General features: G+C 44.2%; 1 protein-coding gene across 1 annotated transcript; it reads left to right on the forward strand.

The window, feature by feature from the left end:
* The first annotated feature begins 18,491 nt into the window (after nt 1-18,491).
* On the forward strand, nt 18,492-21,529 carry LOC109861412. The gene is made up of 5 exons (XM_020441049.1): nt 18,492-18,835; nt 18,963-19,015; nt 19,096-19,652; nt 19,716-21,092; nt 21,185-21,529. The coding sequence occupies exons 1-5, from the start codon at nt 18,492-18,494 to the stop codon at nt 21,527-21,529; spliced, it is 2,676 nt and encodes an 891-aa protein (XP_020296638.1).
* The last annotated feature ends 3,083 nt before the right edge of the window (nt 21,530-24,612 follow it).

Raw genomic sequence — 24,612 nt, forward strand, 5'->3', positions numbered from 1 at the left:
GAACAAAAATTAATAAATATGTAACGGTTCTACTTTTTGTGAGAAATGTTCCGTTCTTTTAAGTTAATTTAATTTAATTGCTACGGAGTAGCTCGTTGAAATCAGGGAAAGGTAAGAAAAAGAGTGGACTCGGTGATTTAAAGTAACAAAACAAATAGGATGTATTCAAATAAAACTAAATTAGAAATAATATGTACAAAAGTAAAGAAAAGAAAATAATAGAATATAACGAAGAATTTACTGTGCGGTGATTCTCAGAACGCTGCGTAAGAAAGTCACGTTTTAGCCGGTTCGTTCAATTCCCCGAAAAGAAATACAAAAAAAAACTAAGATATTTACATACGGCCGGTGATTTAAACGGCGCGACTCGGTTGAGGCCGTTCTGGAGCCTCGGCTAGATGTTTTGTTTCCTGGAGCGCAAGTTTCGTAGTGACGCTCGAAAACGCGTTTTATCGCGAGAAACAGTCTTTATCGCGGGGAAAGTCTTTTTTCCTATTGAAAAGAGATTTATACAATGTCGCGTCACAAACTGGATTTATCGGTTCTTGAGGAAAAATATTTACCGCGCCGAAAAGTCACTTTCTTTCGAAAAGTAGACTTTGTCGTTTGGCCGGTCTTTCTGCGCTAGGATTTTCTTATTTTCGCTCTTTGCTTATTCCTCTGGAGCGGCTCCAACGGAAAGAGTTAGCTGGCCCGACGGAGAATATGTTATTCTCTACGCACGGTTCTAAGGGAAATAAGTCCGGCGTTCCCGGCGGAGAATCGTGAGATTCCCGGAGGGTTTTTTAGCGGGAAGATAGCCGGTTTACCCGGCGGAGAATCCAGAGATTCCCCGGAGCGGAGCGGATGCCGGTTTACCCGGCGGAGAATCCAGAGATTCCCCGGAGCGGAGCGGATGCCGGTTTACCCGGCAGAGAATCTAAGATTCCCTCGGAGCGGAGCGGATCTCTGAATTGCTGTCGGTTTGCTCGACCGAGAAGAAGCTTCCCTGAGTGCTACTCGTAGACCCGGAGATCGGAGCAGATTTGATTTCCTTGATTTTCGGCCCGGCTTTTATACCCGCGATTTCCCGCGGGCGGGGGTTGACAAGGATGCGCGGAAAAACATATATTTGTTTGTCGCAGCTTAGTTCCGTGGCGCGGCGGGGCGCGCGGTGCGGGCGCGGTAACANCAGAGAGCGGTTATATATATCCGTCTCCGTCTACTGCTCGAAGTTGGCCGAAGCGCCGAGCGCACACGGACACGGCTGTTCGCCTGTGTGCGCATCCCCTCCACTTGCTGTTGCATGCTGCAAAAGTCTTGAAACTGGCATCCCTGCTCGCGGCTGGCAGTATTAGCTATAGCTATCGCTACGGCGAAATAAAAAGAGCGGTTATGTATGTCCGTCTCTTTCTACTGCTCGAAGTTGGCCGAAGCGCCGAGCGCAGTACTAGCTGGAACGTGTAGGCGCGGTACTAGCTGGAACTTGTAGGCGCGGCGAAGCGCGCGGTGCGAGCGGCGCGCAGGCCGCTTCGTTGCGCAGGGTAACGCGCGGCGTGGGCGGCGCGCAGGCCGCTTCGTAGCGCGGGGTAGCGCGCGTTGCGGGCGGCGCGCAGGCCGTCAGCGTATATCTAATATACGCTGCATATAAAGTTCTTAGTTGGCGCTAAGCGCCGCGTTTTTTGCCGGAACGGATGGTCGGTCCCGGCCGTAAAAATTTGCATCGGTACAAATATAATAGAATTGATTCGTGGACTTATGATCGGTTTGAAGAAACTCGACAACGCAATCAGCCGGTCACGACGAGAAACTTGCAGCAATGGGCTCTATTTGCTGCTAGCCAATTCCCAGAGTTGAATTTCAAAGCTTCCGATGCGTGGGTCAAACTTTTCAAATGCAGACATCTAATCCGGCAAAGAAAGGTCACGAAATTTGTGTCGGAGAAAGAAACTGCTACAGTAGATGAAATCCTGGCTGCCGCCGAAACCTTTCGAATTCAGACTCGGGCTCTTATACCACATTACCACAAGGATCTTGTAATTAATACTGATCAAACAGGTATTGTGAAAAAGAATTGTACTCTTTTATATGAATTACATATTGTCAAGAAGAGTCGTATTCTTTTGTATAGGTAAATTACATATCTTTTACATCAATTACATATATTCTTTTATATGAATTACATTTAAAAGAATACAATTTTTTTTGACAATACCTGTTTGGTCAGGATTAATAACATTTCCAGCGATAACACGGTATTTATATGTGAATCATTTTTTTAGGGTGTCAATACCAATCGGTCTACAACCGAACTCTTGCCAAGCAAGGATCAAAAGTGGTTTTTGTTCAGCGAAAGAACCTAAATAAAGTGACGCACTCGTATACGGCACAATATTCTGTCAATTTATCCGGAAAACTGTTACCATCTGTCTTTGTGTGTTTACAAGAAAGAACTGATTTATTTGGACCACGAAAAAAAACAATAAATGACTATGCGGCAAAATATAAAAACGTAGTCATTACATTGTCAAAGTCGAGTAAACTCACAACAGCGTTATACAAAGACTTCTTAAACAATGTCTTGAAGCCATACGTAAAAAAGGAAAAATTTCTGTTGCTTATTGATTCTTGGGAAGGACAAACAAATTTGAGTTTATACGACGAAATGGTTCAAGATAAAGAAGGTCTGCCAACGTGCAGCATTAAAGTAATTTTTCCAAAATGCACTCCGTTAGTACAGCCATGCGACATGTATTTCTACCGGCAAGTAAAAAATTTTATTAAAAGATTACAGAATTGTGCCTACCTCATCAAAAGAAACAGAGAAATAACGTCTAGAGAAGATTGTACCAAAATACAGTCAATTGTGCATCATCAGTTATCCGCGTTAATATTTTATGATATGTTACATTACGCGTGGTTTGCGGCTAAACTTTGTAATGACAGGGAAGTATTTATGAACTTAAACCAAGCTTGCTTTGCGGTAGACGTTTTAAAAACACCTTGCTCCTGTAAAAACACAGCATTTATTACGTGTGCTAGATGCCGGAATAATTATTGTTTCTCCTGTTTTTATGACGAATATCACCTTAATTCATGTACTCTATTGTTGACATAAAACATAAGCTGCGTGTATAATCACTAATAGAAACTAAAAATATTCGATTTTCCAAAAATGCTTGTGTATTATTTTCTCACAATCACATTTCCAAGTAAGAAATACACAAAAATTATATAAATTCCAATCCCACGGTTCCCATTGTTGTACTACTAATAATTATTTATCTAATATGTAAAAACAACTTAACATTCAAAGTCAATACAAACACTAATATACTTTTTAAAAACAGGCTGTTTTGTGACGGCGGTGATGGAAAATAACAAATTGTGGAGTTTTTAAAATTATTTATTTTTATAATAATTAGTAACTTACATGTGATATATTTGTAATGCGAAGTATATAGGGCAATAAAAAGAAAAAAAAATTAAAACCAGCAATGTGAACCGAACCGGCGACCCCGCACTTAAGAACTATAGCGCTTACTCGCTGCGCCACGCGATTCTTGCGACCTGTATATGGGTAAGTCTCAAAAAATGTAATCTCCGTGGACTGTAATCTCCGTGGTATATTGACATAAAAAACATAGATAAGTTTTTTATATTGCATAGTCACGTATTTATATTAGGAATGGTGACTTAAAATGGTATGAAAAAACATAATTCACCGCTATCCGTTAGTTAATAATAATTATTTTTTATCAAAACTGAAAGGTGAAATTTACGCGTTCACAGAGAATCACCCATATCTCATTATGTTATATAACGAGCTCTGAACTTTTAAAACTTTATTTTCTCTGCAATGCCTGAGAAGTGCGTCTTACTACTTTACCCTGTTGAAGTCCTAGTCATGGCCTACACGTGTAGCAAAAATGAATCGAATCGGCAGGGGCCACTTTGTAGCCTCCTCTTGTCAGAGTGAAATAGATCGGTAAGTACCCTTTCTTCTACTTAATTTTCTATAAAGGTCTTTAGCCTCTTAACATGCACATTCTGTGTGCGTCTTCTCGCTTTTATTGTGTATGTGACGTCGGATACTTTTGCAACCACTTTATACGTACTAATCCACAGCGATTCCAGCTTCTTTGACTTTCCTCTTCTCAATGTTTTGTTGTAAAACAAGACTTTATCGCCAATTTTAAAAGATGCTGGCTTTGTTTTTTTATCATAATATTGCTTGGCTTTTTCCTTCTCTTTGCGCAGATTTTCTCTTGCTACTCAATTTGTCGCCCGTAATCTCTCTTTTAATTCTTGCGCGTATTTTTCTAAATTATACTGCGTTGACGGTGGTTTAGTTAAGGCAGTTGGTAACTTTGCATAACGTTCGTGTTCTTTTGAATGTTGCTTGTGTGGCATTTTCTTAACTCTCTTGAGATGTGTTTCTTCCGCCTTTACTGCGCTTTTATTTCTTATTCTATTTTCTACTTTACTTTGTTTTGCCAGTTCCTTCATTTTCACGCACAGAGTTTTGATTCTTGCTACTTTTTCTGTAGCACTCACTGGACTTTCACAACATAAACATTTTTCTGGCCGTACTGAAAAGGCATGCCCTACAAATTCTTCGGATTGTTTTTCACTTACTTTTACAATTCCTACTTGAATGTAGTTTGTCTTAGTTTGCCCTATTATTTTGCTTCTCGGCTGTAATGCACTTCGATACAAATGCAATGCCATGAATTCTTTCCTTATCATAAGCCTTCCCTTTTTATAAGTATGCACTGCATTGTACTTTTTTCAAAAGTCGTTACCTAATATGCCTGGGTAATTAACAGGGAAGTCGCGTCTCTTACTACATATACTGTGTACTTGATTTCTTTATTTCCCAGCTGTATAGTAGCTCTCACCTTGCCGATCACGCTTGCTTTATGCCCCGTTACTCCGGTTAGTTCTAATCGCGTTTTTTTCGCTGGTGTTTTCTCTTTTAAATATTTTTTCTTAACAAGTGTCATTGTAGCTCCAGTGTCATATAGCCTGTCTACTTGGCCACTCTTTGCTTTTTTTATCGGCACTACTACCAAGTTTAATTTTGCTTGTAATGCATTTATTTTTATTGTTTGAAGTTCGGCCTCTGAAACAGATCTTCTTTTTCTTTTATCTTCTTCTTATTCGTCACTACTGGACGATTCGCTACTGTCACTTTGGTTTTTTTGTTTTTATCTTTTGCTGCATGTATTGCTTTGGCGATTCCCTTTTTTCTTTTCCTGCCGTTCAGTGACCAGCAAGTTTCTTTGGCATGTCCCGTTTTCTTACAGTAACTACACTGCTTATTCACAGCGTTTATTTTGCCACTGGTTGGTTTAGGCAATGCCACTCTGTTTGATCGGTACTCTCTTTCGTACTGCCCGATTTTTCCGCACTTAAAACACTTGTAGTTTCCATTATATTTTTCTTTATTTTGCAAATTTTGATTTTTTATTTAACCGCTGTGAAATGCTGTCACTTTTTCTTCCGAGCTGGCCGTATTTATTTGGCCTCTTGTAGAGTTCCATAATTTCGTGAGCGAAGTATTACTCTAATCTGGCTTTTTAATTCTATCTAGAATTGCTGTAACGCCTGCTCTCTGATTGTGCTCATAATGATACGTTTTTCCTCAACGGTGTGTCTCCTACCTTCCACCATGGTTCCATACAACTCCATGGCGATCTGATTTACACGTTGGCCGTACGTTTGTGCACGTTTGCCATACTTTTGCCTTAACGAGTTAAACTCTATTTGCAACTGAGTAACACTTTTCTTTGCAGCGTAAGTGTTCTCAATTTCCTCTTCTAATTGCCGGTGTAACGAAGCCGCCGTGTTATGCACGGCTCGCCCGGCCTTCCGCCTGCCGGACAGCTCGGTCAGACCAGGATTCGGGTGAGGGGAAGGAAGAGATTGCGACACGTTTGGTTTGCTGCTGTAACTCAATGATAATATATTCTGAAACTACGTTATGTACAATGCCTTAGTGACGTGATTTCGGAGCCCTTACGGTCCGGCGGTTTCGCGGTCTGTGATTGGCGCGCGCTTGCTATTGCTAGTCGGTTGCGGCTGGTGCGGAAACAGGACGGGAACTTACTTACTAAGAAAACATATATAATGCCAGGATAACGCGGGGCTCGAGGCCCTGGCGGATGAACGGTTCGCGGTCTGTGATTGGCGCGGACGTACTCCCGCTTATCGGTCTCGGCCGATGCGGGAATGGGACGGAAACCTACTTGCTAAGACAAGAGGGACGCGAGTATATACAGCGAGGGGTATTCGGTTACGAGGACGCGGTTACGCAGGTCGGCATCGGAGACGCGATGCGCGGGCGCGTAGGGTCGTGGCACAACGTGGTGCACGCGGTCGGCGGGTCAGGACGGCTACCAAGTAGCGAGAGATGTCCGGGTACGCCGTGAGAACGGCGGTTTCTATGAGCCGTGAAAACGGCTTTCGGCGGGCCGTGAGAACGGCCGAGGGGACGGTTGGTGTACCTGGGCCAATGCCGCAGGTACGGTCGGTGCGGGAACCTTCCGAGTCAACACCTCGGGAAGGAAGGATCGGGTTTCCCGAGTCAACACCTCGGGGGAGACGTCGCTGGCTTGATGCAGCTCCTCGAGCGGGTAATATCGGGGCACGGGTGTTTTCCCGAGTCAGCACCTCGGGAAGAAGGAGTTTTGATTCCGAGTCAGCACCTCGGAGATCGGAAAGCGGAATACTTCGAGTCAGCGCCTCGAAAGTGGGTTGTCGGTTCCGAGTCAGCACCTCGGAGACCTAAGAGCGCTTCCGAGTCAACACCTCAAAGAGCAGGATGGGAAAGGAATGGTGCTCGGAGCCGGTTTCGCTCGCCTTATATACCCGGCGACGGCCCGAGCTCGGTCCGGGGCGCGGTGTGCGGTGCGCGTAGGCCCGCGAGTGGGGCTCTGCGCCGGCGCGGTACGGTTTACGGTCGCGGCGCTTGTAGTCTTAAGGCGCGTTCTTACGAAACGGGTTAAAGTGCACATGTTGTTGCATTTTCGGTGCGGTTTAACGGTTTAGTGTGGACGGGTAATAATGGTACGCCATAGATATCTATGTATGTGCTTATATTCTATAAAATATTTATATCTTACAGTGACGGGATGCCCCGTCACACCGGAAATTGCAGATATTCTTTGTCTCGAAGTCTAATAAAGCCTCGCAACTTTGTATATAATACTGCTTGTAACGAAGCAGGTTCCTTCAACGGGCTAACAACTCCCGCTGCATACTCACACGCGATTTAGAAACTCGCGTATCTGTTTAGCTGATTTTTCGTCAAACGCTGGTATTAAGTTCACCGCGTCTTTCACTTGTAGCTGACTCCTGTTTAGTACATGGTTTTGGATGTCATCATCCGTTCGTCCGTTCGTAGTGATATTGAGATGCTCGCTTGGGCGTACGTGTGTGTTTCTTCGTGTGGGTGGAGCACCTGTTTCACGCATGTTTTTCTCGCGTAGCTCCCCCATTTGCTTACCTAGCACGTCTACACGTGCGTCTATTGCCCCTAATGTCCGCAAGACCTGACGTAAGACTTCCTCGGTGGCGTCATGACTCGACCTACCTGACCCTGGACCCCTCGCGGCCCCCGCATTACGAGCTCCGGCTAGCTTGTGTTACATTTGCGTTATCTCTCTGTCTACCGCGTCCTGAGCTCGCCTAACATTTTCTATGTCTAGATCCCGTTCTGCGTTATCTAAATTTGACGCAAGGTTATTTCCGCCCGCCTGGAACATTTTGCTTTGATACGAAATTAAAGAGAAAAGTTCCTTATTACCGTCTTCCCCTTCTTCCCCTTTTAACAGATTTCCAGCTATACTCCGGTCTATTTTTATTTTGAACTCTCTTTCCGTTACTACGTTTGGATGTGACTCTGAGTCGCTATCACCTTTAAAACTCAAACCTGCGCCGATATGCGTGCGCCTCTAATTTCGCCGGAGCAGTTTGCGGTTTCGGCGTTGGAACCAAACTTTTAATCGTTTGGTATATACAAGCGGAGTTCCAATTGCGCTTTTCCGGACGACTTATCTGCCAATTTTCTGACACTTACAAAGTGTTAGTACAGAATTGTTTACCTTTGCTAGCGCTCTCCTTTCATCGCCTGCTGAGTGTTGTTTTTTGTTACGCAGCTACCTATGTAGGTCGATAGTCTCTATGTCGCCGCCACTGTTGTTGACGCTGCTACCGCCGCTGTACGCTGCCGCTGTATGCTGCCGCTTTAGTTGTTGCTTCCGTTGTTGTTCACCTTGTTTCAGTTTGAGCCAAATGTTTCTCTTCTCCGCTGGTCCTTTTATGCACCCATAATGCTTCTTTCGTTAATGCTTCTTTGGAGTACTTGCGGTAAGCTTCGCTTCTCTTTCCTTGCCTCTTGTCCGCTGCTTCTACTCCGCTTGTTACACTGCTCACCTTACTTAATGCGGTAGGTCAATATCGTGCGTAACTCGAGATCGTGAGCACTGAGCAGTGATTCTCTACTCTTCTCTGGCATCACTTGCTTATATTACTGACTCTGTTGTTTTTCTGTTTCAGGTGCTGAGAACCCGTTCTTATTTTTTACTAGCCGGGATTTTTGGTAGTTTTTATATTTCTTTTAAAATATATTTTTTTTTTTTGTACAACTTTCTTCTTCTTTTCTCACTCGAATCTTTGATGTCCTTGTTGTTTCCACCACAATCCAACCGGAATTTCTCTTCGTACTAGATACTGTTAGAATCCCGTCTCGGTAGTTGGTTTACAATCCCACCGTTGCCAAAAATTTGTTGAGATCAGGAGAGTCGATGGACTTGATGAGGAATAAGATTTGTTTATAAAACTGACAACATTTATTAGTTAATACTTTTAAACTTTTGTACAATTATTGCACGCTATTACTGACACTGAGCCGTAGGCTCTCCAGATGGACTCGGAGCCACACAGTATTGTCAAGAGCTACTCACGATCTGTCTGTCGTTGCTCGCGATTAATCTTTTAAAGGGATCAATCGCGACCATTCAGCAATTTAGAGACCTAAATGCTACTGCACGTAGGCCGCTGACGTCGCGTGCTGCGTCTGTATTCTACTTAATACTACGCTAACAAGCAGATTTTATTCACAATGAAATGCTGCTTGTTACCTTTTTAAACAAACTCGGGTCGATTGAGCAATGACGCGTACCTTCCGTAATTGCTCAATGGCATAGACAATATTATTCTAAATTTCACAACACCACGTACAGTTTTTAAATTGAGTAAATAAAAAACCTTAACTCTCAAACTGTTTGTCATTATTTATACAGTTTCAGGTAAACAAGAAACAGTTATTTTATTTTAGTTTACTATATATTACAGTACAAAAAGAGTGATATCAAAAAATATCAACAAGTAAACTTTGGTACGTTATTTTTTTTACATAGTACAGAAACTTGTTGTTCTATAAAATCTGTTTTACAAAATGGAAAATGTGTGATATCTCAAAAAACTTACCTTTTCAAAAAAGGTAAAAAGCGCCAAGTACACGCACAACACATATTGTATTTTATTATATTTATATACTATAAAAACTTTTTTTTTTATAAACCCAGTTTTATAAAGTATATAAAAACTTTTTTCTGTATAAAACCTGGTTTACAAAGTATTATATTCTATAAAACATAGTTACTCTAAAAACCTGTTTTACAAAAGAAGTAATATCACAAAATAGCACCAAGGGAGCTTTTGTAGGATATTTTTTTATACAAAAAAAATCTTTTTTTATATATGGAAATAAGTCTTCTGTGCACAATCTGCACAGAAGACTGCAGAGTGCAAAATAATGCGAATGTGAAAATCTTACAAGACAAGACACCTTTATACATATCTCGCATTCAGACATCTTGCAAAGCAAATGCGACACCTTTGCAAGAGAAGACTTTTACATGTCAAAGGTCTTGCAAACCAAGACTTCTGCATAAACATCTTGCAATGTACAGTCGGCGTCAATGAATCGTTTCGGAGCCCCGGGAGCTAGGGGTAAGAGAGACGGTATTTCCTAAGAGTAAGTACTGCCAACGGACGCCGCACTAACTAACTGTACCAAATTTCGATGAATTGACCAATTACAGTATTTACTGCTACGGAATACCGTCCTTTTACCCCTAGCTCCCCGCGTCCACGAAACGATTCATTGACGCCGACTGTACGTGTTATTAACATATGTGTTGTGAAATCTAGAGTAATTTCGTACAGGCCATTGAGCAATTACGGAAGATACGCGTCATTGCTCAATCGTCCCGAATTTGTTTAAAAAGTAACAAGCAGCATTTTGTTGTAAATAAAAACTGCTTGTTAAGCGTAATGTTAAGTAGGATACAGACGCAGCACGCGACGTCAGCGGCCTACGTGCAGTAGCATTTGGGTCGCTAAATTGCTGAATGGTTGCGATCGATCTTTAAAAGATCAATCGCGAGCAACGACAGGTAGATCGTGAGTAGCTGTTGACTATACTGTGTGACTCCGAGTCCATCCGGAGAGTTTACCGCAGTAAAGCAACAGCTAAGTGTCAGTGCTAGCGTGCGTTGATTGTACAACAATTGTAAACTTGTTAGTAATAAACTACGCCAGTTTCCTATAAAAGAATCTTTTTCTTTACCAAGTCCTTTGACTCCCCCGATCTCAACAAATTTTAGTGGCAGCGGTGGGATTGTAAACTACTTATCGGGACGGGATTTTGTCAAAAAAAAATTCCGGTTGGATTGAGGAGGAGATAAAAAGGACATTAAGGATACTGAAAAAAGAAAAGAAAATTGTGCAAAAAGAGATTTATTCTAAAAAGAATAAGACAAGAAAGGAATAATATTAGTAAAAATAATATTGAATCCCGGGTAAGCAAAACGGGTTCTCAGCACTTGAAACAGAAAAATAACAGAGTTAGTAGTACTGGCAAGTGGTACGAAAAGTGAATAATGAATCACTGCTCAACGCTCACAATCTCGGGTTACGCACAAAACTGACCTACCGCATTAGGAATATGAGCAATGTTACAAGCGGAGTAGAAGAAGCGCACAAGAAAGAAAAAGAAGTAAAACCCACCGCAAGCACTCCGAGGAAACGCTAATAGAAGAAGCATTACGGATGCACAAAAGGACCGGCAGAAAAAAAGAAAATTCGGCAGGGTGAGCGACAACCAAAGCGACGCATACAGCGGTAGCTCACGGCGGCTGCATACAGCGGCAGCATGCAGCGGCGGTACCAGCGTCAGCAGCAGCGGCGGCGACGTAGAGACTTTCGACCTACATAGACAACTGCGTAACAAAGAACACCACTCAGCAAGCGAGGAAATGAGAGCGCTAGCGTAAGTAAAAAAATTCTGTAGTAATATTTTGAAAATGTCAGAAAACTGGCAAATAGGTCGCCCGGAAAAGCGCGATTGGAACTCCGCTCGTGAATACCAAACGGTAAAAATTTGGTACGAACGCCAACACCGCGAACTGCTCCAGCGAAATTAGAAACGCACACGTATCGGCGCCGGTTGAGGTTTAAAGGTGATAGCGATTCAAAGTCACGTCTAAACGTAATAACGGAAAGAGAATTCAAAATAGAAGTAGACCGGAATATAGCTGGAAATCTGTTAAAAAGAGAAGAAGAGAAAAACGGTAATAACGAACTGTTACGTCCTGAGCCTATGGTTACGGTCGGACATTAGTGGTAGTACGCAACAGACGCACTGACACATTCAAGCAAACGTGAAGTCTATCCCGGCACTGACACAAAAAAGGAAGTCAGGAATGCGCGGGTCGAGCGAGACAGTTCGGCAACACAGACAGAGCAACGGGGTTACCCGATTTTCTCTGTCTAACGTATTCTCACTCGTCGGTTCCCTTTTAAGTCTAAGACGCAAGTCTCNATTACCAAGGACGGAACCACGCGAATTAACGAGGAATGAACGGGTTGTTAATTGAGTGTGGTTTGCTAGTAATAGTTTGTTAGGTAGACGAGATCCATAAAAGTTAAAGTAATTAAAGCCGGATTTTGTTATAAAAATATTAACATAATCGTTTATTCAAGTAGATTGTTAAAACAATAATAATAATTGAAGAAAAACATAAGTAGACTCCGCATGAATTTGCTTTAAATTGGCACGTACAGTTCAGGTGCGACGATTCGTGTTCTATAACGATTATTATTAAAGAGATCTTCGCGTATTGTTACAAGCGGCGGAATGTTTTGTTGTAGTGACATCGAGATTATTGAGCTGGATTGAAGTTAATAGAGAATCTTAAGCCCGGAGCGTGTGTACAAGAAATTATTTCTTTGGAAAATATACTGCCGCTAATTACGGGTCGTCGGTCGGATCCGTCTCCGCAAGAGATCGTAAAATGAGAAAGGTCTATTGTTCGGAAGATTTTTTTTTAACATAGGCGCTGTTTTTTGATTATGAGGAGCAAATCGAGATAATCAATTAAAAGTAGATCACTATTATTGAATTATTGATTGGATAAATGTTCACGATTGTTATTACGATACTTGGAATCATTACATTACGTTGTGTAGTTAGAAGTAAAAATGGTTGTAAGAATTGATGATCTTGACTGCTGCTCATATCAAAATGCAAAAGGTGTATGAGTCTGTATTAGTGAGACTTACAATGTACTCGGTGATATATTTTGGTGATAGTGATGCTGGAAATTGGCAAGGTTGCTCGGTGATTGGTCGTAGTCGTTTCGCCTGGATTCACGCTGCTCGCGGATTGCAAGGGGAGTCGGCGGCATCTTCAGCAGGTTCAACAAATGAGAAGTTTGCAAAATTTCTTTGATTCAAACTGACTGACCTATTGATTGTTAATCACTGACTTTATAGCGAAAAGCTATGTTCTGAAGATCGAACTGTGTTAGAAAACTGCGTACTGATTAATGAATGTTTGATCGAGGATCCAGGGCTTTTATACCTGCAGATTGATCTTCCCTTCTCCATCGTTTTTTCTCGAAATTTCGATCTCTTGTTTGTTGACCGCCGGGGCAAAGACCTTCTCCTCTTTTGTTCGATTCTCCGGATCAATAGGATCATCGTTTGTTTAGATCTTGCTTAACGGTACGTACCAGTGTTCACAGTTTTAGCTTCCTTACAGCATGCTAAAGCGGTGGAAGGGATGCGCACAACAGCAGCGAGTTTATGCAGCTAGAATTTGCTGCTGTTGTGCGCATCCCTTCCACCGCTTCAACATGCTGTAAGGAAGCTAAAACTAAATGTGAACACTGGTACGTACCCTATTTTGTTTATGTCTGCGAGTCGCAATTCTAGCCCCCTGAGTTTCGATTTCTTTTCCAGAGTCGCGAGAGCCGCTGTGTCATGCCCAAAATTTCCGAGCGCGTAGCTTGCGTACAGAGAATCTTTGTTCATTGCATTTCCTTCTGAGGGGCGATAACTTTTGCTCATCGATACCGGTTAGATTTTGTTTATAATATGACGTCCGGCTAGGTTTGTTTATAATATGGCACCCGGTTCGGACTTGTCTATCTTATCTCGTCTGGCTCTCAATTTTTGTCAAGGAATTTGTTACAAGGATTATTTCTTAGAAGTATCGTTAAACTTAATAATTATATTCCGTTGCAAAATGAAAGAGCTTGTGGAGTCCTGGACGTAACAGAACCTTCTGTAATTTCGTATTAAAACAAAATGTTCCGGACGGGCGGAAATAACCTTGCGTCAAATTTAGATAACGCAAAACGGGGTTTAGACAGAGAAACTGTTAGGCCAGCTCAGGACGCAGTAGACAGAGAAATAACGCAAATGCAACACAAGCTAGCCGGAGTTTGTGATGCGGGGGCCGCGGGAGGTCCGAGGTCAGGTAGGCCGAGTCATGACGCCATCGAGGAAGTTTTACGTCAGGTCTTGCGGACAGTAGGGGCGATGGAAGCACGGGAAACGCGGTAGGTAGGCAAGTGGGGGAGCTACGCGAAGAAAGAATGCGCGAAACAGGTGCTCCACCCACACGAAGAAACACACACGTACGCCCGAGCGAGCATCTCAATATCACTACGGACGGACGAACGGATGATGACATCCAAAACCATGTAGTAAACAGGAGGTAGCTACAATTGAAAGACGCGGTGAATTTAATACTACCGTTTGACGAAAAAGTAGCTGAGCAGATACGCGAGTTTTCGAACGCGTGTGAGTATGCAGCGGAAGTTGTTACCACGTTGGATAAACTTGCTTTGTTACAAGCAGTGTTGTGTACTAAGTTGCGAGGTCAGGCTTTAATAGACTTCGAGACAAAGATTATCTGCAATATCCGACAATTAAAAGAGGAAGTTGAGAACACTTACGCTGCAAATAAAAGTGTTACTCAGTTGCAGATAAATTTTAACACGTTAAGGCAAAAGAGTAGCGAAAGTGCACAAACGTACGGCCAACGTGTAAATCAGATCGCCATGGAGTTGTATGGGGCCATGGTGGAAGGTAGGAGACACATCGTTGAAGAAAAACGTATCATTATAAGCACAATCAAAAATCAGGCGTTGCAACAATTTCAGATAAGATTAAAAACCGAAATTAGAGTACTAATTTGCACACAAAATTATGGAACTCTACAGAAGGCCATAAATGCGACCAGCTCGGAAGAAAAAGTAACAAAACCTCATAGCGGTCAAATAAAAAAGCAGATCCGCAAAATAAAAGAAATTATAATAAAGACACATGTTTTAAATGCGGAAAGCATGGACATTTCGGTCAAGATTGCCGAGTCAGCAATGTGTCATTGCCAATGGCAGGCGGCAGAGTAAATGCCGTTGAAAAATATTGCAATTATTGCAAGAAAACAGGACATTCCAGGGAAAATTGCTGGGCCCTGAATGGTAAAAAGAAGTATCTAGAAAAGAAAGTGAAGGATACATCGCATAAGAAGACAAGTAAAAAGCAGAATCAAAGTGACAGCAGCGACTCATCTGAAAGTGAGGATGGAGGCAGCATGGAGGAAAAGGCTATAAAAGTAGCGGAGCTTTAAATTGCAGAAATAGACACCACGCAAGCAAGTCTGGACATTGTAAAAGTGCCAATTAAAGAGACAAAGCGTGGAGTAGTGATATAAGAAGAGTTCTAACCCAGAAGCTCAAAGGGGCGGCGCGGGGGATGATGTCTCAGGGGAGGGGTGACGTCACGACGACGTCACGCGGGAGGAGAGGAGGTATGACGTCACGCGGGAAATGACGTCACGGTGACGTCACGCGGGGGCGTGGCACTGACGTCACAAGATATGACGTCACGCGGGAAATGACGTCATCCATTATGGCGACTTCACGCGGCGGACTCCGGTATGGCGACTTCACACGCAATATGGCGGTTCGACAAAATGGCGTCACAGGATATGACGTCACGCGGCAGGCACCGGTATGGCGGCTGCAATATAGCGGCAACTTCAAGGTATGTGTGTATTTTTTACTATATGCATGGTATATACTTTTTAATGCTGTGCGACAATACCGCGTCTCCAAGATGTATATATCTACGTTTTGGTATATATGTACATTTTTTTATATAACAGAAGTATGAAAAAACATGCTTAGGACAACTAGGAGGGTATATCTACGTATTGGTATATATGTACATGTTTTTTATATAACAAATATAAAAAAACATGCTTAGAACAACTATGTAATGTAACCTTATAAGCAGTTTTTAGCGAGAGCGCGCAAAGTTGAGGAGGTGCAGTTTTTAGCGAGAAGTAACAAAGACGTACTATTCACTTTTATATTCAAATTTTATTAAAACTTTTGTACATATTAGTTACATGCGTCGCACATAATAACTTTTAAAGCGCACGCTATTAATTTACAGTCTATAAGAGTAGTTAAGATATAGGGGTTCTGATGCAGGGGATCCGCGAGGGGGTGAGGGGGAGGGGAGGAGTAACTGCGTGCGGAAAGGAGAAGGGGAAAGGAAGAATTACTGGAGGTTTTTCTGAGAAAAACCCCAAAGGGAAGGGGAAGGAGGAGTCAATGGAAGCATATTCGTAATAATGAGAGCAGAATCTGAGGAGTTGGGTGTTGCGGATGAGATAACGTTGGAGTGTGGGTGATGTTGGAGGAGCGTTGTTATCGGCTCCACCGGAATTAGCCAATTATCGGCGAGCCGCAAAAATGGAGCGTGCAATATTCGACGTGTGTTCTATTTTATTTCAGATATCGGTGACGTCATTGGTTGCAACGTGTTCGAACTTGTTCGTGTGTGTTCAAGGTTGTTCGGGACAATGACGTCATCGCTAAACTATAAATTGCGCAATAAAACAAAATAATTCCAAGAAAAACCGCAAATTTTCCGGAAGCGGTCGCGTTTAAAAATAAGTAGCGTGCAGTTTGCAATTGCGCAGCAAACAAATAAATAATTCCGAGAAAAACCGCAATTTTTCGGAAATACATAATTCCGAGAAAAACCGCAAATTTCCCGAAAGCGGGTTTGCGTTTAAAAATAAATAGCGCGCAGTTTGTAATTGCGCGGCAAACAAATAAAATATTTTCGAGGAAAACCGCAATTTCCCGGAAGTAAGCCTGTTCTTATCGCCCTAAGCGATCAGCCGCTTCCGGTTTGATGACGCACTTACATACCGGATGTGGTGTTTTTGAAACGCACTTTCAAACCTAAAGATTTCGAGAAAAGATAAAGAGCAAAATAAAAAGACACTTCAAAGTTGGCAGCGAGTCACAAATCATGTTGATCGCAAGTCGTATAGATAACAAGTCGTTGTTGTTGTTGAATATGTATAACAGATCGAACACAACGTGCATTTTAAACCTATCGGTCGAAGAATTGGAAAACATTCCAAAGAGGATTCTTTTAGTAGTGTTCGATAATCACGTGGAGCTTTTGTGGGATCGACTGCCTGAGCATTTGAAGGAAGATCCGCAGCTGTATTGTAGATGTCTCGAGCATTACAATCAACCGGGAGACTACGATCACATTGACGGACCTGCTCCGCTGAAAAAATATTGTCGCGCGTGTAGTGCGAAAGCCAAGATGGAAAATCAACAATGAATCGGATCAGACAACCGAAATCGCTTCAGTTCCTAGCTGCAAAAACTGTAGCAGAACACGTAGACGAGTACATTGAAATACACAATCTTGAAATTCCTAAAATATGCAAAGACGCAATACGAGAAATCTGGTTCAATGTACGGCTCTATCGCTACGATCGCGATATACATTGGTTATCGGTGCACGATCTACCTGAGGAACAAATATGGGAAGTGGAAAACAATTTCAATGAAGAGGATTTGAAAATCGTGCAACTATCCGCGCTCACAATTAGAGAATGCGAGCGGCTTCTAAGGTACGTCGAGACTGTCAATCACATCGAAATCGCGTACATCGAGTTTAGAACGAGTAGCGCGGACCTGAAACATCTGTCTCGCTTGTGCATCCGATGCGCGTTGCGAGTGTGGGTGTGGTGTAAACGACAACATCGGTACAAGTGGTTGCAGAATAGGTGGGTAAAAGTCACCGGACATCAAATGATCGAAGACGCTGATTTCATGACAGACGTTATATGGAATTCAGAGCGATGGTGTTCCAACTGCTACAGACAATCGTTGTTTGTTTTGTATACAGAGGATGATTGTTACTGGAACACTGAGTGGCACAAGGATACATCCCTCGATGATGATGACTATGAGCAACTACTGGATGAAAAGATAAAAAAGCGTAAATTGAATCCAACAAATATATACGATCCAATAATACTATCGTGAGTAAAACAACTATATATGAGTAAAAGCAAACTACAAAACATGAACGATCGCGAACCGCTCGAAGAAGAGGCCGCGCTCCTCGACACGTTGGACAATTACATTTCGTGGGAGGAACGGTGCGACGAACGTCTAGAGACACTGAGAGAAGAGTGCTGTAGAAAACGCCGGCGACCGTCCACAGGTGTGATAACTTGGCACGTCGCTCGTATCGCGCGACTCGAAAGTCTGCGCGCAACCCTCCGCGAACGATTCGCGCACGTGGGCGCGGGTTTCGAGAGTGCGGGACTCGCATGGATCGAAGTCGAGACGGCGTTTAAAAATCGTTTGGTGACCGGTATCGTGGTGAACAAGTCGTCCATCGAGCCCCGTCGATTTCTCGAAGCCGCTAGAGACACGGTGCTCGCGCGCGTTCATCGAGCGATTGAGCGGCACGCTAGTGTGACAGTGAACACAGTGTTCAACGGGAAGTTTGTCGCGGGTGAAAAAAAGAGTGTGAAATCGTTCAATACGCGCAATCGCGCGTTGTATCACTCGTTGGATCTGCGCGAGTGGTACGATCGAGATGTGATGGATGCGACAATGACCACTCTGGAGGAGTTCCAGAAACGCGACAGCGGTTGGGCGTTGACGCAGATACTGAACCTCACAGTAAATGTGAACAGTCACAATCCGATGCACGCGGGATGTCAGATTAAAATATCGCGTGAGGTTCAGCTCAAACACGCGGTAGTGAAAGTACAGTAGCTGGACAATGCGTGTTTCGCGTGGGCAGTGGTCACCGTGATGTATTCTAGTGCTAAAGACACACATCGACCGTCACAATATCCCGCGTACGCGAGCGTGTTGAACTTTGATGGAATAGAGTTTCCAATGACATTGCGCCAAATCGCGCGTTTCGAACGCAACAACAACAATGTGTTCGTAAACGTGTTTACGGCGGGGGAACAGGGACGCGGATACGTGCCGTTGCATCTCACGTCGAACAAGAAGGAGAAGCATGGAAATCTACTGTATGTTCCCGATCAACACAATGAACACGTGGGACACTTTGCGTGGATAAAAAATTTATCGCGTTTAGTCAGCTCGCAATTGAGCAAAATGAAGACAGCGAAGTATATATGCGATCGGTAAGTACAAATGAGTGGTATAACAGTACCAACAATGTTGAATAAAAAGTAAGTTACGAAATTGTGAGATGATGAACTCATTAATCAATGGTGCGTATATTGTTCTTTTATTGCAACACGTACATAGATGTCTACACTACTTCTACACGAGTGATAAGCTGAAGGTACACACCGTGGATTGTGAACGATAAAACAACAGCGCAGTCGTTCTACTTGCTGAGGGAAAAAACTGTTTGAAATTTGAGAATTACAACAACAAGGGACGGGTTCTAATGGTGGTGTACGCCGACTTGGAGTACGTACTGGAGAAACAGGACAAAGAGGAGAACGCATCGAGCGCGCACAAATACAAAGACACAGCGTGTTCAGCATCGGTTATTACGCGAGCTGCGAGCACATTGACATCGGATACAGATCTCATAGAGGCGAGAACTGTGTGCAGTGGTTCGTAAACAAACTGCACGATCTCGCGAAACGTGCGAAGAACTTGTTCGCAACAAATGTACCCATGGCAAATCTCACACCAGCGGAGTTCGAGCGGATTACGAACGCCGAGTGTTGCAACATCTGGGAACGACCGTTCGAGCGAGATGACACAAGAGTGCGCAATCACTGTCATCTGACGGGACGTTTCAGAGGACCCGCGCACTCCGCGTGCAATCTGAATTACAAACAGGTCTACATTGTTCCCGTTGTGTTCCACAACTTGTCGNGATACGACGCGCATTTTATTATCAAGGATGTGGCCACCGCTTATGAGGGCGAGATCAACGTGCTGCCCGTGACAAAAGAGACCTACATATCGTTCACAAAACATGTGAGCAGTACTTGAAATGAAGACAATCAGAAGTGCGTGCAACTGCGATTCATCGATTCGTAGAAATTTCTGAGCACAAGCTTAGAAAAGCTCGCGTTCTATCTCGACAAGAGCGAACTGCGAATGACTCGAACGGAATTCAACGATCTCTCCACCGAGAACTTCGAACTGCTCACGCGAAAAGGTGTGTTTCCATACGAATACGTGGACAGCGTTGACAAATTGTTAAAAACAGGTTTGCCGCCGCGCGAGGCGTTTTACAGTTCGCTGACCGGCGAGACTGTGACGGAGAGTGAGTACGCGACAAATGTCTGGCGACGATTTAACATCGACAATTTGGGATCTTACAGCAACCTGTATCTGAAGACAGACGTTCTTTTGCTGGTTGATGTATTCGAAAACTGTCGTCGCGAGAGCCTCGCGAGTTACGGACTGAATCCCGCGCACTACTACACGCTGCCAGGATATACATGGGACGCCATGTTGAAGTACACTCGTGTGACGTGTGAGCTGCTGACAGACAACGACATGTTGATGTTCGTGGAACGCGGCATACGCGGCAGTTTGAGTCAATGTTCAAACAGATACGCCCGCGCCAACAACAGGTACGCGCAATCGTACGATCCATCCGAACTGTCGTCGTATCTGACGTACTACAACGTAAACAATCTCTACGGATGGGCGATGTATCAACCGCTTCCATATGGTAACTTTGCGTGGGTGGAGAACGCGTACGAGGTCGATGGGACAACGGTCGCCGCGGACAGCGACGTTGGCTACATCTTCGAGGTCGATCTGACGTATCCGAAAGAGCTGCACGACGCGGACAGAGATCTACCCTTTTGTTTAACGCGTAAGGTGCCGCCTGGTAAACATGGAAAGAATCACGTCAAACTGCTCGCCACAGTGTTCAACAAGAAGCGATTCGTAAATGACTACCTGAACCTGCAGCAGTGTCTGCGATACGGGATTCGCCTGACGCGAATACATCGAATACTGCGGTTCTCGCAATCGCCTTGGCTGCGCGGATACATCGAACTGAATACCCAATTCTGCGCGAACGCCACCAACGAGTTTGCAACAAATCTTTATAAACTTATGAACAACGCGGTGTTCGGCAAGACAATGGAGAACGTGCGCAAGTACACCGACGTACGATTTGTTACAAAATGGGAAGAACGATGCGGTGCGGAGGCGCTAATTGCAAAACCAAACATCCACAGCCGCAGCGTGTTCCCTGAAGATTTAGTGGCAATAGAACTGCGTCGTCTGGAAGTTTTATTCAACAAACCGTTGTATGTTGGTATGTGCATACTCGACATATTGAAGACCTGTCTGTATGAATTTTATTACGACTACATGGCGCCGTTGTACGGTTACGACTGCAAGATCCTCTACACCGATACCGATAGTTTGATATACCACATAAAGTGCGAGGACGTGTACGAGGATATGAAGCGCGATATCGCTCGCTTCGATCGAGCGACTATCGAGCGGACAATCCATACAACATGCCTTGCGCAAACAAGAAGGTACCGGAACTTATAAAGAATGAGAACAACGGTGCTGTTATGACGGAGTTTGTGGGTTTGCGCGCAAAGATGACTCGAGTGGGCGACAGCAAGTGCACGAAGAAGGTGAAAGGTGTGAAGAGAAGCGTCGTCGCGAGAACGATCACCTTCGACGACTACGTGCAATGTCTGCGGAACGCAACCGAACTGACGCGACANCAGTCGTGCATACGATCTCGGTTGCACGAAGTGTTCACCATGTCGGAACGGAAGCTCGCTCTGAGCCCGCACGACGACAAGCGGTACATCATCCATGGATCGACCGACACCTTACCGTGCCACTACAAGATCCCTAACTTAGTCTAGATTATGTTGTTGATATAATAATAATACATTAAATAAAGTATATGTCATTGTTGTTTTTATTGTATTAAAAAACATATGTACTATTGTATAAAATATATATAAGAATAAAAGAAAATACACATAACGGAATAATAATATTATACCACATTGTTTTTATTTATCCTGGAATTGTGTAAATTGTTGAGTCCCAACCACTTGACCAACACCTCGTTGCCTCGACGACGCAGAACCTTTTCTACGAGATACACATCCGGATGTTTAACCGCGTGCAACTCGTGCTCATAAAATCCGCCGGCTAATGGTTCACCGCGATAATCCTCGAGCAGATAGATCGCTGGTGAAGTTTGTTGCACCTTTTTAACCCAAAACACCTCGGTGGTCCAGTTTGGTGTATAACCCTTCGCAAAGACAGTTTTGTACTTGCTCACGCGCACAGGATCGCCGACTGTGAATCGCGCCGGTCCTGCGATTTTAACGTTGCTGTACACCGTGCGCAAGAGTCGCTTGCTCGAAACCGGCGTTACGTCGATCGGTCGCGCACCGATGCTTGTGCGCGTTGTACTCCGCCACAAGTTGCTGCAGATCGTCGATCCAGCGATACGATCCGTTTAGCGTAAACATTTTCCACATGTTGTTCTTGAGCGTGCGATTGAAATCCTCAACCACCGACGCTTTCATAACAGAATATGTGGAGTAGTGATTAACACCGTGCTGACGCATAAGATATTCCACATCCGCGTTGTAGAACTCCTTGCCGCGATCTGTTTGCAGATTTGTCGGACAACAATGGTCGGCGCGAAAGATTTTCGCGAACGCCCCAGCGACCTCTTTGCCGCTCTTGCTCTTAAGCGGCAACGCCCACGCGTACTTGCTCAACACATCGATGACTGTGAGAATGTAGTTGTGACCTTTGTTCTGACGAACGTAAGGGCGCATCTCGACCACATCGGCCTGCCACATATCGTCGTAACCGCGCACGACCACACGTCTGCGTGGAAAGTTGCGTCGCGCGGGCGCGTGCAGCTCCTCTGCGAGCTCTCTCTTCTCGACGCTCATGTTTTGTTTTGTCCCTATGGTATCTGCTTGTTTTTCTTTATCAATTCTTGCACAGTTTGGTAAATGGTGTGCAAATCATAACCCAGACTGTTCGTTTGCAGTGAACTCAGATCATATTTTACCTTGTTCAGAGATTCCCGTAATGGTGAAATATATGTTTCCAACACTTTGTTATGCAAGCCCGCGGTTTGCGTACGAATGAATTCTTGAACATGAGCCGGAACGTCGCGCAACAACTTGTTCACATTCGTTTGATAAGATTCAATCTGCTTTTTCAGGTCTGCATGTGTATTTTCCAGCTTATCCAATTGATCGTTTTTTTTGCAGATGCTCAACGGTCTTTTCCACTGTTTGTTGTAATTGAATCAAGTTGTTTCTCAAGGTTTTGATTTCTTGCGGATCTGCACCCCGCGGCCTCTTCTCCAGCTTATTCAATCGATCGTGCGCGTTTGTTCGCAGATGCTCAATGTCCTTGCTCAGTGCTTTGCTTGAGTGCCCCGCCTGTACTGTATGTTCCTCAAACATTTGTCGGCTAATAAACTTTTTCACGTTGCGACCTGCAGCGTCGTACGCTTGTGAAAGAGCGTCGTCTACGTAGAACTTGGTCGCGGCGTCGGAATCGTTTTGCGGTTTCTTCAAACGAGTTATCGCGCGCTCCTTCGTACTCGGCTGATGACGCGGACAAACAGAGAGCGTAGTTGCGTACGTAATTGCGCAAAATAGCTAGTCAAAAGCGTTCTTTGTCATTGTAGTCGTAACCGCGCCTTTGCAACGTCGAACCAAACTTGTTGACGCTCATCGCGCGCAAACGGAACTGTCGACGTTCCTTGAGCAACGGTTCAATTTATAATCACTCCTGCCTCGCGAAGCTCCTCGATGATGGACAAAAACTCGTTGTCATGCGAGTCGTTTCCCGCGCGACGAGACGCCTCCAACAATCTCAAACAATCCACGAGTTCGTTGGGATCATCTCAGTGTACGTAATCTATCGCGTTGTTGGTCAATTTCATGGCTATCGGATGCAATCCTTCACCCGTCGTTTAGTGAACGTTGAAGAACAACGGTGCAATAATATTTTTGTACTTGTGACCTTTGTTGCTCTTTTCAGGCGCTGTGGGACGATGATCCCGTCTGTGAGCGTTAGTTGTCAGCAACAAATCGCGATACACGCGTTTGTCGCTCTCGGTATACGCGGTGCTGTCGGGCTGCTTCATGAATATCAATTTGTACAGACCCGGTGTGCTCGCGTATCGAACGTCGTCCACGATGATAGAATCGTCGGAACCAACGTCGAAGCGTTTGCTGCCGAGCATCGTACCTTCCTTGCCAAAGTACATGCCGAATGTTGTGTCAATGGTTTTCGATCTGTCGGTGCTCAACAGATCGCCGATGTATCTGCGATCCAACGGTCCCAAACGCTGGAGCAACATGTTTCTCGTTTTGCCGTCGCTCGTTCGCGCGAGTTCGTTGACCGTGCGTTCGAGCAACGTGGGCGACGCGGGCGGCTCGGGTGTTGGGATCGCATCGCTGTTGTTGTTATTACCCATGGAAGAGTAATAATAATGTCAACGGTGCGACGTTTGATCGGCGTCTTTTTGGTTTTAACGGCGTCGGTCTCGTCGCCGCGTCGTCTTCGAGCTTCCTCTTCACACCCGCTGTATAAAAACTTTCCGTTGGTTTTGCGCTCTCCAGAAGTTCCTGCAACGGTTTAACAATCGGCTTGAATTGTTGTTCGAGAGCGAGCTCGTTCTCGATGCAACCCGTTTTGCACGATCGATGTTTCTTGCGTATCAATTCGCGCGTTCAAGCGATCTCTTTCGCCAAACGCTCGCGTTTGTCGATATCGGCGGTCAACGCCGACGCGCGCGAAACCTCGTCGTCGTCGGTGCTCGACATACCGGGTGATACTCTATTGACCACAGTACGATTCGACACCGCTCGATTCGACACAGATTTATTCGACACGAAATTATTCGACACCGTACGATTCGACACGAAATTATCCGACACCGTACGATTCGACACCA

The sequence above is a fragment of the Pseudomyrmex gracilis genome, unplaced genomic scaffold (genome assembly GCF_002006095.1).
Source record: "Pseudomyrmex gracilis isolate BER0280 unplaced genomic scaffold, ASM200609v1 scaffold_744, whole genome shotgun sequence".
NCBI lineage: Eukaryota > Metazoa > Arthropoda > Insecta > Hymenoptera > Formicidae > Pseudomyrmex > Pseudomyrmex gracilis.